The 16,251-nt window shown below is 42.4% G+C and overlaps 1 protein-coding gene across 6 annotated transcripts in view; it reads left to right on the top strand.

Moving 5' to 3' along the window:
• The window catches only part of btbd8 (BTB domain containing 8), a 106,233-nt gene that overhangs the window by 75,974 nt on the left and 14,008 nt on the right, over positions 1-16,251 (top strand). For 5 of the 6 annotated variants that reach the window (XM_068036769.1, XM_068036766.1, XM_068036767.1 and 2 more), the window contains 3 exons: positions 11,372-11,433; positions 11,913-12,651; positions 13,312-13,384. In XM_068036769.1, coding sequence (XP_067892870.1) covers positions 11,372-11,433; positions 11,913-12,651; positions 13,312-13,384 — 874 coding nt within the window. The remainder of the gene's footprint in view (positions 1-11,371; positions 11,434-11,912; positions 12,652-13,311; positions 13,385-16,251) is intronic. The other variant, XM_068036771.1, reaches the window with a different exon arrangement.

Here is a 16,251-nt window from a genome sequence, read left to right on the forward strand (position 1 = left end):
GCGGGAAAAAGAGTGGAAGGGCTATAGTCGTAGGGGATTCGATTGTAAGGGGAGTAGATAGGCGGTTCTGTGGTCGAAAACGAGGCTCCCGAATGGTATGTTGCCTCCCAGGTGCACGGGTCAGGGATGTCTCAGATCGGCTGCAGAACATTCTAAAGGGGGAGGGTGAACAGCCAGTTGTCGTTGTGCACATAGGCACCAATGATATAGGTAAAAAACGGGATGAGGTCCTACAAGCAGAATTTAGGGAGTTAGGAGCCAAGTTTAAAAAGTAGGACCTCAGAGGTAGTAATCTCAGGATTGCTACTAGTGCCACGTGATAGTCAGAGTAAAAATGAAAGAATAGTCAGGATGAATGCGTGGCTTGAGAGATGGTGCAGGAAGGAGGGGTTCAGATTTTTGGGACATTGGGACTGGTTCTGGGAGAGGTGGGACTATTACAAATTGGACGGTATACACCTGGGCCGGACTGGAACCAATGTCCTTGGGGGTGCTTTTGCTAATGCTGTTGGGGAGGGTTTAAACTAATGTGGCAGGGGGATGGGAACCAATTGAGGTCAGTTGACAGTAAAGAGGTAGTAACAAAAGCCTGTAAGGAACTAGATAATGAAGTCAGTGTGACTAAGGGGAAGAGCAGGCAGGGAGCAGATGATGAATGTAAAGGGACTGGTGGTCTGAGGTGCATTTGTTTTAATGCAAGAAGTGTAGCAGGTAAGGCAGATGAACTTAGGGCTTGGATTAGTACCTGGGAGTATGATGTTATTGCTATTACTGAGACTTGGTTAAGGGAAGGGCATGATTGGCAACTAAATATCCCAGGATATCGATGCCTCAGGCGGGATAGAGAGGGAGGTAAAGGGGTGGAGGAGTTGCATTACTGGTCAAAGAGGATATCACAGCTGTGCTGAAGGAGGGCACTATGGAGGACTCGAGCAGTGAGGCAATATGGACAGAACTCAGAAATAGGAAGGGTGCGGTAACAATGTTGGGGCTGTACTACAGGCCTCCCAACAGCGAGCGTGAGATAGAGGTACAAATATGTAAACAGATTATGGAAAGATGTAGGAGCAACAGGGTGGTGGTGATGGGAGATTTTAATTTTCCCAACATTGACTGGGATTCACTTAGTGTTAGAGGTCTAGATGGAGCAGAATTTGTAAGGAGCATCCAGGAGGGTTTTCTAGAGCAGTATGTAAATAGTCCAACTCGGGAAGGGGCCATACTGGACCTGGTGTTGGGGAATGAGCCCGGCCAGGTGTTTGAAGTTTCAGTAGGGGACTACTTTGGGAATAGTGATCACAATTCCGTAAGCTTTAAAATACTCATGGACAAAGACGAGAGTGGTCCTAAAGGAAGAGTGCTAAATTGGGGGAAGGCCAACTATACCAAAATTCGGCAGGAGCTGGGGAATGTAGATTGGGAGCAGCTGTTTAAAGGTAAATCCACATGTGATATGTGGTCGGCTTTTAAAGAGAGGTTGATTAGCGTGCAGGAGAGACATGTTCCTGTGAAAATGAGGGATAGAAATGGCAAGATTAGGGAACCATGGATGACAGGTGAAATTGTGAGACTAGCTAAGAGGAAAAAGGAAGCATACATAAGGTCTAGGCGGCTGATGAAAGACGAAGCTTTGAAAGAATATCGGGAATGTAGGACCAATCTGAAACGAGGAATTAAGAGGGCTAAAAGGGGTCATGAAATATCTTTAGCGAACAGGGTTAAAGAAAATCCCAAAGCCTTTTATTCATATATAAGGAGAAAGAGGGTAACTAGAGAAAGGATTGGCCCACTAAAGGACAAAGGAGGAATGTTATGCTTGGATTCAGAGAAAATGGGTGAGATTCTAAACGAGTACTTTGCATCGGTATTCACCGAGGAGAGGGACATGACAGATGTTGAGGTTAGGAACAGATGTTTGATTACTCTAGGTCAAGTCGGCATAAGGAGGGAGGAAGTGTTGGGTATTCTAAAGGGCATTAAGGTGGACAAGTCCCCAGGTCCGGATGGGATCTATCCCAGGTTACTGAGGGAAGCGAGAGAGGAAATAGCTGGGGCCTTAACAGATATCTTTGCAGCATCCTTAAACACGGGTGAGGTCCCGGAGGACTGGAGAATTGCTAATGTTGTCCCCTTGTTTAAGAAGGGTAGCAGGGATAATCCAGGTAATTATAGACCGGTGAGCCTGACGTCAGTGGTAGGGAAGCTGCTGGAGAAGATACTGAGGGATAGGATCTATTCCCATTTGGAAGAAAATGGGCTTATCAGTGATAGGCAACATGGTTTTGTGCAGGGAAGGTCATGTCTTACCAACTTAATAGAATTCTTTGAGGAAGTGACAAAGTTGATTGATGAGGGAAGGGCTGTCGATGTCATATACATGGACTTCAGTAAGGTGTTTGATAAGGTTCCCCATGGCAGGCTGATGGAGAAAGTGAAGGCGCATGGGGTCCAAGGTGTACTCGCTAGATGGATAAAGAACTGGCTGGGCAACAGGAGACAGAGAGTAGCAGTAGAAGGGAGTTTCTCAAAATGAAGACGTGTGACCAGTGGTGTTCCACAGGGATCCGTGCTGGGACCACTGTTGTTTGGGATATACATTAATGATTTGGAGGAAAGTATAGGTGGACTGATTAGCAAGTTTGCAGACGACACTAAGATTGGTGGAGTAGCAGATAGTGAAGGGGACTGTCAGAGAATACAGCAGAATATAGATAGATTGGAGAGTTGGGCAGAGAAATGGCAGATGGAGTTCAATCAGGGCAAATGCGAGGTGATGCATTTTGGAAGATCCAATTCAAGAGTGAACTATACAGTAAATGGAAAAGTCCTGGGGAAAGTTGATGTCCAGAGAGATTTGGGTGTTCAGGTCCACTGTTCCCTGAAGGTGGCAACGCAGGTCAATAGAGTGGTCAAGAAGGCATACGGCACGCTTTCCTTCATCGGACGGGGTATTGAGTACAAGAGTTGGCAGGTCATGTTACAGTTGTATAGGACTTTGGTTCGGCCACATTTGGAATACTGCGTGCAGTTCTGGTCGCCACATTACCAAAAGGATGTGGATGCTTTGGAGAGGGTGCAGAGGAGGTTCACCAGGATGTTGCCTGGTATGGAGGGCACTAGCTGTGAAGAGAGGTTGAGTAGATTAGGATTATTTTCATTAGAAAGACGGAGGTTGAGGGGGGACCTGATTGAGGTGTACAAAATCATGAGAGGTATAGACAGGGTGGATAGCAAGAGGCTTTTTCCCAGAGTGGGGGATTCAATTACTAGAGGACACGAGTTCAAAGTGAAAGGGGAAAAGTTTAGGGGGGATATGCGTGGAAAGTTCTTTACGCAGAGGGTGGTGGGTGCCTGGAACGCGTTGCCTCTGGAGGTGGTAAATGCGGGCACGATGACGTCTTTTAAGATGTATCTAGACAGATACATGAATGGGCAGGAAGAAAAGAGATACAGACCCTTAGAAAATAGGCGACATTTTCAGATAGAGGATCTGGATCGGCACAGGCTTGGAGGGCCGAAGGGCCTGTTCCTGTGCTGTAATTTTCTTCTTGTCTCTTTGGACAGCCACTGTACTTAACCTCTTCCATTTAGAAAGTACCCTGCTCTATCATTTTTTGGTCCAAAATGGACAATCCAATGGCCCGCATTGAAATCCATCTGCCACAGTTTTGCCCACTCACCTAGTCTGTCAATTTCTCCTTGCAATTTTATGCTATCATCTAGACTGTCTACAATGCCGCCTAACTTTGTATCACCAGCAAATTTGGGTATATGACTTAGTATGCCATTATCCAAGTCGTTAATGAATAATGTGAATAATTGAGGCCCCAACACAGATCCCTGCGGGACATCACTAGTCACATCCTGCCAATCGGAGTACTTGACCATTATCCCCACTCTCTGGACCAGCATGTTCCTGTGAGGAAGAAAGACAAGTTTGGCAAGTTTCGGGAAGCTTGGATAACACGGGATATTGTGAGCCTAGTCAAAAAGAAAAAGGAAGCATTTGTAAGGGCTGGAAGGCTAGGAACAGATGAAGCACTTGAGGAATATAAAGACAGCAGGAAGGAACTTAAGCAAGGAGTTAGGAGGGCGAAAAGGGGTCGTGAAAAGTCATTGGTAAACAGGATTAAGGAAAATCCCAAGGCTTTTTATACATATATAAAGAGCAAGGGGGTAACCAGGGAAAGGGTTGGCCCACTCAAGGACAGAGATGGGAATCTATGCGTGGAGCCAGAGGAAATGGGCGAGGTGCTAAATGAGTACTTTGCATCAGTATTCACCAAAGAGAAGGACTTGGTGGATGATGAGCCTAGGGAAGGGAGTGCAGATAGTCTCAGTCATCTCATTATCAAAAAGGAGGAGGTGTTGGGTGTCTTGCAAAGCATTAAGGTAGATAAGTCCCCAGGGCCTGATGGAATCTACCCTAGAATACTGAGGGAGGCAAGGGAAGAAATTGCTGGGGCCTTGACAGAAATCTTTGCATCCTCATTGGCTACAGGTGAGGTCCTAGAGGTCTGGAGAATAGCCAGTGTTGTTCCTTTGTTTAAGAAGGGTGGCAAGGATAATCCAGGAAATTATAGGCCGGTGAGCCTTACGTCAGTGGTAGGGAAACTATTAGAGAGGATTCTTCGGGACAGGATTTACTCCCATTTGGAAACAAACTAACTTATTAGCGAGAGACAGCATGGTTTTGTGACGGGGAGGTTATGTCTTACTAATTTGATTCAGTTTTTTGAGGAAGTGACAAAGATGATTGATGAGGGAAGGGCGGTGGATGTTGTCTATATGGACTTTAATAAAGCCTTTGACAAGGTCCCGCATGGCAGACTGGTGCAAAAGGTGAAGTCACACGGGATCAGAGGTGAGCTGGCAAGATGGATACAGAACTGGCTCAGTCACAGAAGACAGAGGGGAACAGTGGATGGGTGTTTTTCTGAATGGAGGGATGTGACTAGTGGTGTTCTGCAGGGATCAGTGCTGGGACCTTTGCTGTTTGTAGTATATATAAATGATTGGAGGAAAATGTAGCTGGTCTGATTAGTAAGTTTGTGGACGACACAAAGGTTGGTGGAGTTGCGGATAATGATGAGGATTGTCAGAGGATACAGCAGGATATAGATCGGTTGGAGACTTGGGCGGAGAAATGGCAGATGGAGGTTAATCTGGACAAATGTGAGGTAATGCATTTTGGAAGGTCTAATGCAGGTGGGAAGTATACAGCAAATGGCAGAACCCTTAGGAGTATTGACAGGCAGAGAGATCTGGGCGTACAGGTCCACAGGTCACTGAAAGTGGCAACGCAGGTGGATAAGGTAGTTAAGAAGGCATTTGGCATGGTTGCCTTGATAGGTCGGGGCATAGAGTATAAAAATTGGCAAGTCATGTTGCAGCTGTACAGAACCTTAGTTTAGTTAGGCCGCACTTAGAATACTGCGTGCAATTCTGGTCGCCACAATACCAGAAGGACGTGGAGGCTTTGGAGAGGGTACAGAGGAGGTTTACCAGGATGTTGCCTGGTCTGGAGGGCATTAGCTATGAGGAGAGGTTGGAAAAACTTGGATTGTTTTCACTGGAACGACGGAGGCGGAGGGGTGACATGATAGAGGTTTACAAAGTTATGAGCGGCATGGACAGAGTGGATAGTCAGAAGCTTTTTCCCAGGGTGGAAGAGTCCGTTACTGGGGGACATAGGTTTAAGGAGCGAGGGGCAAAGTTTAGAGGGGATGTGCGAGGCAAGTTCTTTACACAGAGGGTGGTGAGTGCCTGGAACTTGCTGCCGGGGGAGGTGGTGGAAGCAGATACGATAGCAACGTTTAAGAGACATCTTGACAAATACATGAATAGGAAGGGAATAGAGGGATATGGGCCCCGGAAGTGCAGAAGGTGTTAGTTTAGGCAGGCATCAAGATCGGCGCAGGCTTGGAGGGCCGAATGGCCTGTTCCTGTGCTGTACTGTTCTTTTTTTGTTCTTGTTCTGTCGCCTACCACTCAACCAACTCCCTAACCATGTCAATAATTTGCCCTCAACTCCATGGGCTTCTACCTTAGTTAACAGTCTGTTCAAACAGACTTATCAAATGCCTTCTGGAAGTCCATATAAATAACATCCATAGACATTCCCCTGTCCACTACCTTAGTCACCTCTTCAAAAAAAATTCAGTGAGATTTGTCAGGCATGACCTTCCCGTCATGAATCCATACTGGCTGTCCCTGATTTAACTGAAATTTTTCTAGGTTTTCAGTCACCTTATCCTTGGTTACAGACTCCAGCAACTTGCCCACCACAAATGTCAGGCTAACTGGTCTGTAATTTCCTTGGTTCCCCCTTTCACCCTTCTTAAAAAGTGGAGTGACATATGCAACTTTCCAATCCAGAGGGACCACTCCTGAATCAAGGGAACTCTGAAAGACTATAGTTAGGGCATCTACAATGTGCTCCCCTACTTCCTTTAACACCCTCGGATGGAAACAGTCAGGTCCTGGGGATTTCTCACTCTTTAGGTCCATTAATTTCCTTGTTACTGATGTTTTACTTGAGTTCATTGTATTAAGTCCCTGTTCCCTATCAGCTATTAATTTTTTCGGGACTTCTGGCAAGTTATCCTCCTTTTCAGCTGTAAATACTGAGGCAAAGTAATTGTTCAACATGTCTGCCACTTCCCCATTATCAATGACCATATCTCCATTTTCAGCTTTTAGTGGGCCTACATTGCTCTTGACCACTCGCTTTCCCTTTATGTAACTATAAAATTTCTTATTGATTTTTATGTCCCTTGCAATTTTCGTTTCATAATCTCTTTTAATAGCTCTTATAAGCTGCTTTGTGACCCTTTGCTGTTTTTTGTATCTATCCCATTCGGCCGGATCTGTGCTGCATTTTGCATTTTTGTAAGCCCTCTTTTATGCTATCCCTAATCTCTTTAGTTGTCTGTGGCTGTTTTTTCTGTGAAGTGGAGCTTTTTCCTCTCTGGTATTAACTCGCTCTATATTTCGTTAAATGTTTCTTTAAATATTCTCCACTGTTCTTTAGTCATTTGACCCATTAACAGATCTACCCAGTTTACCGTGGACAGTCTCTGTCTCATCCCGGTAAAGTGAGCCTTATCCAAGTCTCAAATTCTAGTAGCTGATTCATGCTTTTCACTTTCAAACGCGACCTTGAATTCGATCATGTTGTGATCACTTTTTGATAAACGTTCACGTACAGTTAGGCTACTAATTAAATTTGGCTCATTACTCATAACTAAATCTAATATTGCCTGTCCCTTGTTACTTCTAGGACATATTGCTGTAGGAAACTATCCTGGACACATTCCAGAAATTCACTACCTTTCTGACAGGTGCTAGTCTGCCTCTCCCAACCTATGTGTAAGTTAAAATCCCCCATTAATACTACTCTGCCTTTGTTACACATTTGCCTAATTTGTACATTTATACAATCTAACCCTTCAGAACTGCTACCAGGGGGTCTATACACAACACCTATTAGTTTTAAATCCTTTTCTGTTCCTCAATTCCACCCATAAGGTCTCTACTGGATGCTTTCCCCTCATTATATTCTCCCTCACCAATGAGGTGATATTATTTCTAATCGGTAAGGCTACTCCACCCCCTCTGCCATTTTCCCTGTCCCTCCTGTAAACTTTATAACCAGATATATTTTTAGTTCCCAGTCCTGACCATCCTGCAGCCACGTCTCCACAATGGCCACCACATCATAATCTTCCATTTGAATTTGCGCCTGCAGCTCATCTAGTTTATTCCTTGCACTCCGTGCATTTGTATATAGAACTCTTATTTGAGCAATACCCCCTAACCTGTCCCTCAGCACTGATGATTTATTCACCTGTTTATTATTTCTCTCCTGGTTTAACCAGTATACTTCCTGCAGTTTGGTAACAATCAGCCTCACCACTAACCTGCACTCCTACCTTCTCCTTTAACTTCCGGTTTTTGCAACTGAACAGTCCTCCCCACCCCCACTATTTAGTTTAAAGCCCTATCTACAGCCCTAGTTATGCGATTCGCCACACCCTGGTCCTGTTTAGGTTTGGCGTCCCAAATGCACATAGATGGTTGTCACTGGGATAGTCCTAGAACAGTTCTTTTATAGACTATGTTGAAGATCAGTTCCAGGAAATGCAGCAACAGAGGTTTCGGACACTGGCCATACAGGAGGAATGCAGCCACAATTTCAGTCTGCTTTTTGCACTTTTCAGCTCCTCGTGAGATGGAAAACTGGCAGGCTTTTTCCAAACTGCTGGAACAGATGGAGTTGAGGTGCTTTGTTGTTCTTGGCAAGTTTTCTCCAACTGTCTTTTCAAACCATTGTCCATAGCACAATTCACTTTTCAAAGCGAAACCATATACAATGTCACAAGGGACCAGCCATCTGACCTCTATAAATAGTGACCTGTTACTTCTCTGTAAACATCTTCCCCCCCCCCCCCCCCCCCCCCACCCTGCCTAAGTCAAAAAAAAACCTGCTGGGTAATTATTTGAAAACCGGTGCCTTCCAGTAATTATTTTCAAAGCCAGACCTCTGACTCTGGTTTTTGGGGGAAAAAAATCCATTGACTCCTTTTCGGTTTTAAACCACAAATCTTCAAAAATTACCCAAAAAAAAAAGATTTGTAACAGTGTACAAATCCACGATTCAAAAAATGTTATTGAAAACAAGGTGAAAATAATTTCTTACTGTTAAGACCTCAGTAAGACCTATCAACAATAAAGTATGAGGTATGAACCCACAGACCAATTTAAGGAATTACATAAGATTTCACATTTTAGTTTAGTTATAGAGGTCTCAAAAGAAATCCTCATTAACTAAATAGTACTTTGTAAGTGGCTGATACCCCAGATTACAAAGAAAAGTGTTTACTTTGCTTATTAAAATACTTTAAAAAAATCTCTCACCACTGTCCTTTGATAACAATTCTTTGCAGTTAAGTCCCCAACTCCTACCCAGTTGCAATGGGTTGAATCTCCCAGACCTTTCTCAAAGTCAACGTCCTCTTTGCTCACTGCTCTGAGCACTTTCAACCTGGACGTTAGTGAATAAATTCCTGGTGATCTGGTTGAGCTTTTACGTCTTTGAAGCAAACTTCAACTTTAAAAACAGGTTCAAGTCTTTGCAGCGTTTTGCTGCATCAGGCTTCTGAGAGCAGGTGTTTCTCTCCCTCTCCCTTGAGGCTGCCACCTCCTGGTTGTCTTCCTTTCTTGCAGCCTGCTCTGAGGCTGCCTCTGCTGGTCTTCTGTACAGCCTGCTTGCCTTCAGAAAATGTTAAATTTATCTGGAAACTAACATCAATAGATTATTGACCATTTCCAATATGCAAAGACCTGAAATTTGGTTTACAAAGCTACCTAGGCCTTCCATTGTTCCCAGGTGTTAACAGCTGCCATGCACATTTTCATTCTCAATCACTGACCCCTTGTTTAGGAGCTGAAGGTCTGAGAGGATGAAATCCATTGTTCGTCAGGTGTTACCCTGCAGTCTCTGCTTTTCAAAAAAAAGTCTTTGATCGGTGTTCTCTGTTGCTCTGGTAACCAAGATTTGTCCTTAAGCAGAGTGGATAAGGTCACCTGACTTCTTGGACTCCATCTTAAACTTTTAACAGTTTTAAAAGTCATGTCACAAAGTCCAGTGTTATCAAATACAGACATAGCTAATATTGTAAATGTTTTTTAAAGGATTGCAGGAAAATTGAAATGCATGGTATGAATATTGGTACGTTAGTTTGTGTTTTTAAATAAACTAAGCAATTAAACAAAGTTTTATTTTAACAATATACAACTATCAAAGCCAATGGACAGAGAAAGCACAAGCTGTCCTACAATGTATGCACCATAATTAGTTTTCCAATCATGGGAGTTCAATCCCAATTATATTAAAGACAGATGACTGCATATTTCTGATCCGTGTAGTCCTATGTACTGCAGCAATCCTGTATTCCCCCATGAAAACTTTTAAAAAAAAACATAGAAGGGGTTCAGATGGCACTGACCCACTGTGTCTACCTCATTAAATTGGGCAAATTCTTCATGTGGATTGAGCAAGCAATTTTATCGGTTTCCCCTTGTTTGATATTGGTTTCAGATTGCTAATAGGTTAGTCTACCTACATTGTCTATATCCCAGTTAGCATTTAATGGCTCCATCAGCTAGTTCTTTACTATCAAATGGGTATCCCATTCTTATTGTTGGAGAAATAAGAACAGAAAGCTTCATCTGTAGCATTGCTTTGTCCGATTTTACATAATCGTGGTGGGGAAGGAGTTGTTGGCTGATCCTGTCGAAGATTGATGTATTTGTTAAATAATGATGAGTGGACTTGCATGTTTTGAATGGATAGTTGGCATTCGGAGACCCAGGAGTTCCAGAACTGCAACTTTGGAGATTGAAGAGTTAAATTCCTTTCGGAATTAGATCAATTTTACCTTGATTCTCACGCTCCATCTAACAGCTTGGAGACCTGAATGGGATAGGAAGAACATAGGAATTGCTAGATGAAAAAAAATCCAAGAAGCGTCTAGCTTGCCTTGCAACATCCTGGTAGTTGCATGATGCAATGTTAATAGAGCTGTTGACTAATCATAGCAAGTAATCTCTCAATTAGTTTACAACAGATATGATGAGGAAAATCCTAAAGGTGGAGAGCTTTGGGAACAAGTCCAAAGTCACCTGTTCCTCCTTAAATACTACACATCACATGCGTCTCAAAATGTTATCTTTGCACCGAGTCTTAAATCTGTTGCAAAAATCTAATTGCTATACTCCAGTCAATAAGTTGGCAACCCAGCACAGTCTGAGATGCTCCTGAGGTATGTTGGTGTGTAGATTGCCACAAGTATGTTGTTGCCTCTGTCTTTTTAGAAAGAGATTTCCAGCTGTGTGAGCATGTTCATTTCCTCCCTTCCTGATGGTGCAAGTATCAAGACGCTTGTAATTATTGAAAAGATTTCCTGTGTGTCTAGAACAATTTTGTTTTTCTGTTGAGCAAAAGCAAGCAGTTGAACACTAGCTTTTTGTGTAATTGTTTAACCTTTTTACTGCTGCAGTTCAACCATCTGTCAAAGTATTTATATCAACTTTAGAAGCCTTAAAGTCTCTTTATTTAAGCTGTATATTCATACTATTACACTCACTTGTTCTGTTTCTACTTAAACTGTCATTTTAAACAGTCCGTGTGTGTGTACAGCAGTACATCATTCAGTCCATTGAATCTGTTCTATTATGTTAGCCAGGCGAGTTTTGCAACAACAATGAGTTTTGTTCATCAACATCACAGATGTTGGTGTTAGGAATAGAATATTCTTCATGCCTTGCATTTGAGTATATGGCCAGTGAATTTGTATCATCTTTTCAGCTGCTCTCGACAAAGGTGATGATAGAAAACTCGGCAAAAGACCAACCTTGACTAGTTCACAGGTAAGATAATGGCAACTAAATAATGTAGTTTATAAGCAAAGCCTTTATTATTTTCCTAGATGTTTTGAATGTGCAATTTCTGAACTGGACCTGACGATATACAGTCTTATATTTTCAAATTACAAATTTATGCAGGGCTCATTTAACACTGTAGCTGTGATGTCAGTGTGTGGAATGTTAACCGCTCCTGACCCATTCACTGTTTTCTCTCCTGAGTTGATTTATAAGGATGCATCCAAGTCAAAGGATCTGGATATAGCTTTGGCATCTGCTTTCTATAAGGATATCATTATAATCGAGGAGAAGAAATTGTGGGAAGCAATTTGCAAATTGGGAGAAATTGATTCTGTGGAAGAGAAATTCGAATTTTTGTAAATTGTAAACTCTTAAATTACCATAAATGACAATTTTATCATGCTAATTTGAAAAATAAATTTAAGTAGAGTATCACTAGTAAATATATTTTCTCCTTGTGACAGGCTATTCTTCAACCTTGCATCTCCTCACAGCAAAAAAAACGTCCTCTACTTGATGCTTCTCCATTTGATGTGGCGGAGCAAGTGTGTAGAAAGGGGAAGCTGCCGTCAACAAATACATCTATATCTAATAGTTACTTGGCTGCTGCTTCAAAAATGAAGTCTGAAGGATCAGTGCATACAGCAAATGGACGACTGTCAACTGGCGCTTCAAGAAAAGGTGAATCAAAAGGAAAAGACATTAAAAAAGCAAATGACAAAATGCCAAAAAGTGGGAAAACCAATGAAAAAAGCACCTCGATAAAGGTGAACACACCTGCAAAAAATAAACTCGAGGCTAAGACAAAAGGTGAGAGCATTGTCAGTAAAGTGAAGGTGTGTTCTGAAAGTTTGTTGTGTCAGACAGGTTCTACAGCAAGCAGCAAAGAGGTTAGTGGGCATGATGGAAAAGCAAATACAGGTGCACGACCCAAAGTATCTCTCAGTTCTCCAGGCATGCAAGCAAAATTAGGAAAACCGATAAAGAAAACCACTCAACCACTACCAGTGTTATCGCAGGCAGAGAAAAATGGGAGCAAGTGTAACTCTGGCAAGGATGCTACTGTGAGCACAAGTGAACATATCAGTGGATTACAAGAGGGGAATGCAGTCGGCGAAAGAAACATTCGTGGCAAGAAAATGGCATCTGTCAATAGTCCTGTTGAAAGTGCTGCAAAGAGCCCGGTTGGCCAGAAGTCTTCAGGTTTGTTTTGTACAGTAAATTGCTATTTCCATCCTCCTCTTCCACAAGTGTACTGCCAGGCTTCAAGATGAAGATGGTGAGAATGTCATCAGGTGTGAACTGCACCTTAGCTGCCATATTGGCTGCATCCAGTGAAAAGTACTTGGAAAAGGCATGCTTGGTCCACTACTTTATTTTTGTTTCCTCCTTTCACTCTCCTCCCCCAAAGTCTTTCACTTACTGGTATGTTTGCTGCAATATCCAGAGCACTGTCAAATTAAGCCTATTTAAGTGAGATCTGGGCTTTTAACTCCAACTCCCCCAGTAAGAAATCCAAGGCTTCCACTTTGTATTTTTAAATCCATTTATAAGGACTGAAATAAAAATGACTTATTGCAGCCTGGTTATTTTAAACCTCTGCAGCCCCTCAGGATGCAGGAATCTGACCAACTCGGTTAGCCAGTAAGATTCTCTTTTTTTTTTCTCCCCTGCATGCACTTAACTTTCTCCACCTGCCTTCAGAAAGTTGCATGCTAGTTAACCTTGATATCAGCACTAGTGTTCTCCGTTTCAGTGGCCGCTTCTGGTTCGATAAATATGTTGCAGAGGTAGAAGTTTGGTAATTGTGAGTAATTGCACACTTGAATATCACCTGTTTTTTTCATTTTTACTCCTTTGCAGTTAGGCCAACGAGTGTCATCAAAGCAACCAAGACACCTGCATCAATGAAAACTAGTAGACCTGCTCCTAATAGGTGAGAAATGGTTTTTGAATGTAAATCATGCATAAAGTTTGTTTCCACCCCCCCCCCCCCCCGCATTGATGGGGTCTTTGAATAATTTTAAAAGTTGTTGCTATGAGGAATGTTGCGCTAGTTAATAGTATTGTAATTTTAGGAATCCAAAAACTCTGAATCATAGAATGTTACATCACAGGAACAGGCCATCAAATCTGCATTGGTCTACCATACTTGAACACCATTGTAAAGAAGAAACACACATCTGAAATGATTACAGCACAACAGAACTTCAGATGTAAAGATTAAAAATGAAAATTATTCAGTGCACTATCTATTGTAAATGAAAAAGACCTTTTAAGCCACATTAAGATATGTAAATTGTATCTGATTTGTTGTAGATATGGTGCCCTCTGCTGGATTGCTGTTTCATCAGAATTTAGATAACCATGGCTCAGCTTTTGCAGTAAAAGTAATCTGTGTGGCTATCAGCGCTCACCATTACCAAAGTGTAAATCTGACAGCAACTTCCGGCGATTACATGTGTGCAGTTAAATGTGGAAATCAGGCATTGCTGTCTGTTACCCTGCTCTTTTTCAGAAGCTGCACTGTACTGGTATCTCGCCATGAGATTTGACAGACACGCATGAAGGGAGTGAAGTTGTGGCTCCTGCGTGATATGCATACGCAACTTATCCATTCCAGTGTAACTCTTTTTTAATGCTATGATTTTTTTTTTTTTACTGCCAAACCCCTCTGGTGCTGAAAATTAACTTTAAGTAGTGTGGAGTCTCATTCTTTCAGATTTAAAATATTCTTGGAGGTTGAAAAAAACTTTTTTTTCTTTCTCTGTTTCTCATTTCTTAATTCCATCTTTCTTTTCCCCTCTTTATTTTGTTTTCTGTGCATGATTTGAGATCTAATTAACTATACTAACTTCCAATTCATGGTTCAGACTCTGCATGCCTCAGTAAGGATTCTTCAATCTGAATGGTTAAGAAGTTACAGTTACTTGCCCTGTCCACACAGGTCCCAGATCCCCTGTCGAAGGCAATGCAGCAAATTTGTTCACTGACGGCAAAATCCAGCTCAGTCTCATGAATGTCAAATTTAATTTTGAAAGCAGAATTACTTGCTTTTTAAAAAATTTCTAATTAAATCTCCGATTTAGAGAAACTAGTTTTCCTAAACTGAATAGGTGTGGACTTCCTGCAGAAACACACCACTGATCCTTTATAGCAGTCTTTCAATAAAATACACAGCAATAAAGGGTTTTAATTTCAAAATTTAACACTCTGCAGCTAGTGAATAAATTCCCAACATTTCTCCACTCTTGCAGCACCTTATTTTGCAAGATGATTACTTGTATTAATACAGCACCTTTTTTAATGTAGAAATGTTTCCAAGGTGCTTCGTGGAGGTATAGACAAAAATGGACATGGAACTAAAGAAAGCGATGTTGGTGGGGGGCGGTGACCAAAAGCTTTGTCCAAGTTGATTTTTAAGCAGGGCCTTAAAGGAGGAGTTTGAGGTGATAGAGGTGGAATGGTATAGGGAGGAAATTCCAGAGTGGGGTCTAGATGCCTGAAGGCATTAGGAATGTACCAGAGATTGGAGATGGAGAAACAGCTATGGGGATCTTGGATGCCTTCAGGAGATTAGAGATGAATAGGTGGCAAGGCCATAAAAGAATTCAATGACTAGTTTGTGAATTTTAAATTGGACGTGTAGAGGGACTCGAGGGTACGTCAAGGATGACGGGTGATACATGAACAGGATTTGAAGTATAGGTTGCATGCAGCAGAGTTTTGGATGAGGTAAAATTCACAATGAGAGGCCTAGCTGGAGGGTATGGGTACAATTGAGTCTGGTGGTGACACATGCTTATGAGTGTTTTAGCAGCTGATGGGCTGAGGTGGGCAATAGTGTTATGGAGGTGGAAGTAGGTGGTGGTTGTGATGGAGAGGAACATTGGGTTGAAATAGGATGCCAATGCTGAACAGTCTGCATCCATCTGAGATGATAGCAGGGAAAGGTACTGAAATCTGTGTCAAGGGCACGGGTTTGTTGTGGGGGCTGTAACCTAAGGGTTTGGTCTTCCCTTTGTTTAATTGGAGGCTCATTCAGGGCTGGATGTTGAATGAGCAGTCCAATGACATTTAGGCTGGAGTTTGAGAGAAATGGTGCAGAGGTAGAGCTGCAGACGATGTCATCAGTATACATGTGGATATGCCATATCTGCAGATGTTCCCAAGGGCTACGTTTCAGTCGAACAGATCCTGGGGTGGGGGTACTGTAGAGGTATTGGCGTGGGGCCAGGAAGTGAAGCCATTGCTGGAAAAGCAGTGGCTCCAAATGGATAGTTAAGAGTAAAGTCGAGTGAGTCTAGTCTCATTGAACTGGATAGCGAAGGAGAGACGTTTTTTTTAAAAAAAAAAAAGGGGCTGCCCATTTAAGACAGATGAGACATTTTTTCTGAGGGTCATGAGTCTTTGGAATTCTCTTCCTCAAAAGGCAGTGGAAGCAGAGTCTTTGAATATTTTTAAGACAGAGGGAATTAGATTCTTGATCAGCAAAGGGGTGAAAGGTTATCGGGGGTAGGTGGAAATGTCAAGTAATCAGTTCAGCCATGAACTTATTGAATGGCGGAACAGGCTCGAAGGGCCGAGTGGCCTACTCCTGCTCCTAGTTTGTATGTATTGGAGGAAGATGATGTGGTTGACCACATCAAAGGTTGCAGCGGAGGATGTGGAGGGATAATGCGCCATGGCTACCATCACAGAGGATGTCATTTGTGATTTTGATTAGGGTTGTTTCAGTGACGTGTGGGGAGAGAACCTGAATGTAGAGATTCAAACATGGAGCTTCATTTTATTTATTTATTT

Source organism: Heterodontus francisci, chromosome 8 (assembly GCF_036365525.1).
Source record: "Heterodontus francisci isolate sHetFra1 chromosome 8, sHetFra1.hap1, whole genome shotgun sequence".
Taxonomy (NCBI): Eukaryota; Metazoa; Chordata; class Chondrichthyes; order Heterodontiformes; family Heterodontidae; genus Heterodontus; species Heterodontus francisci.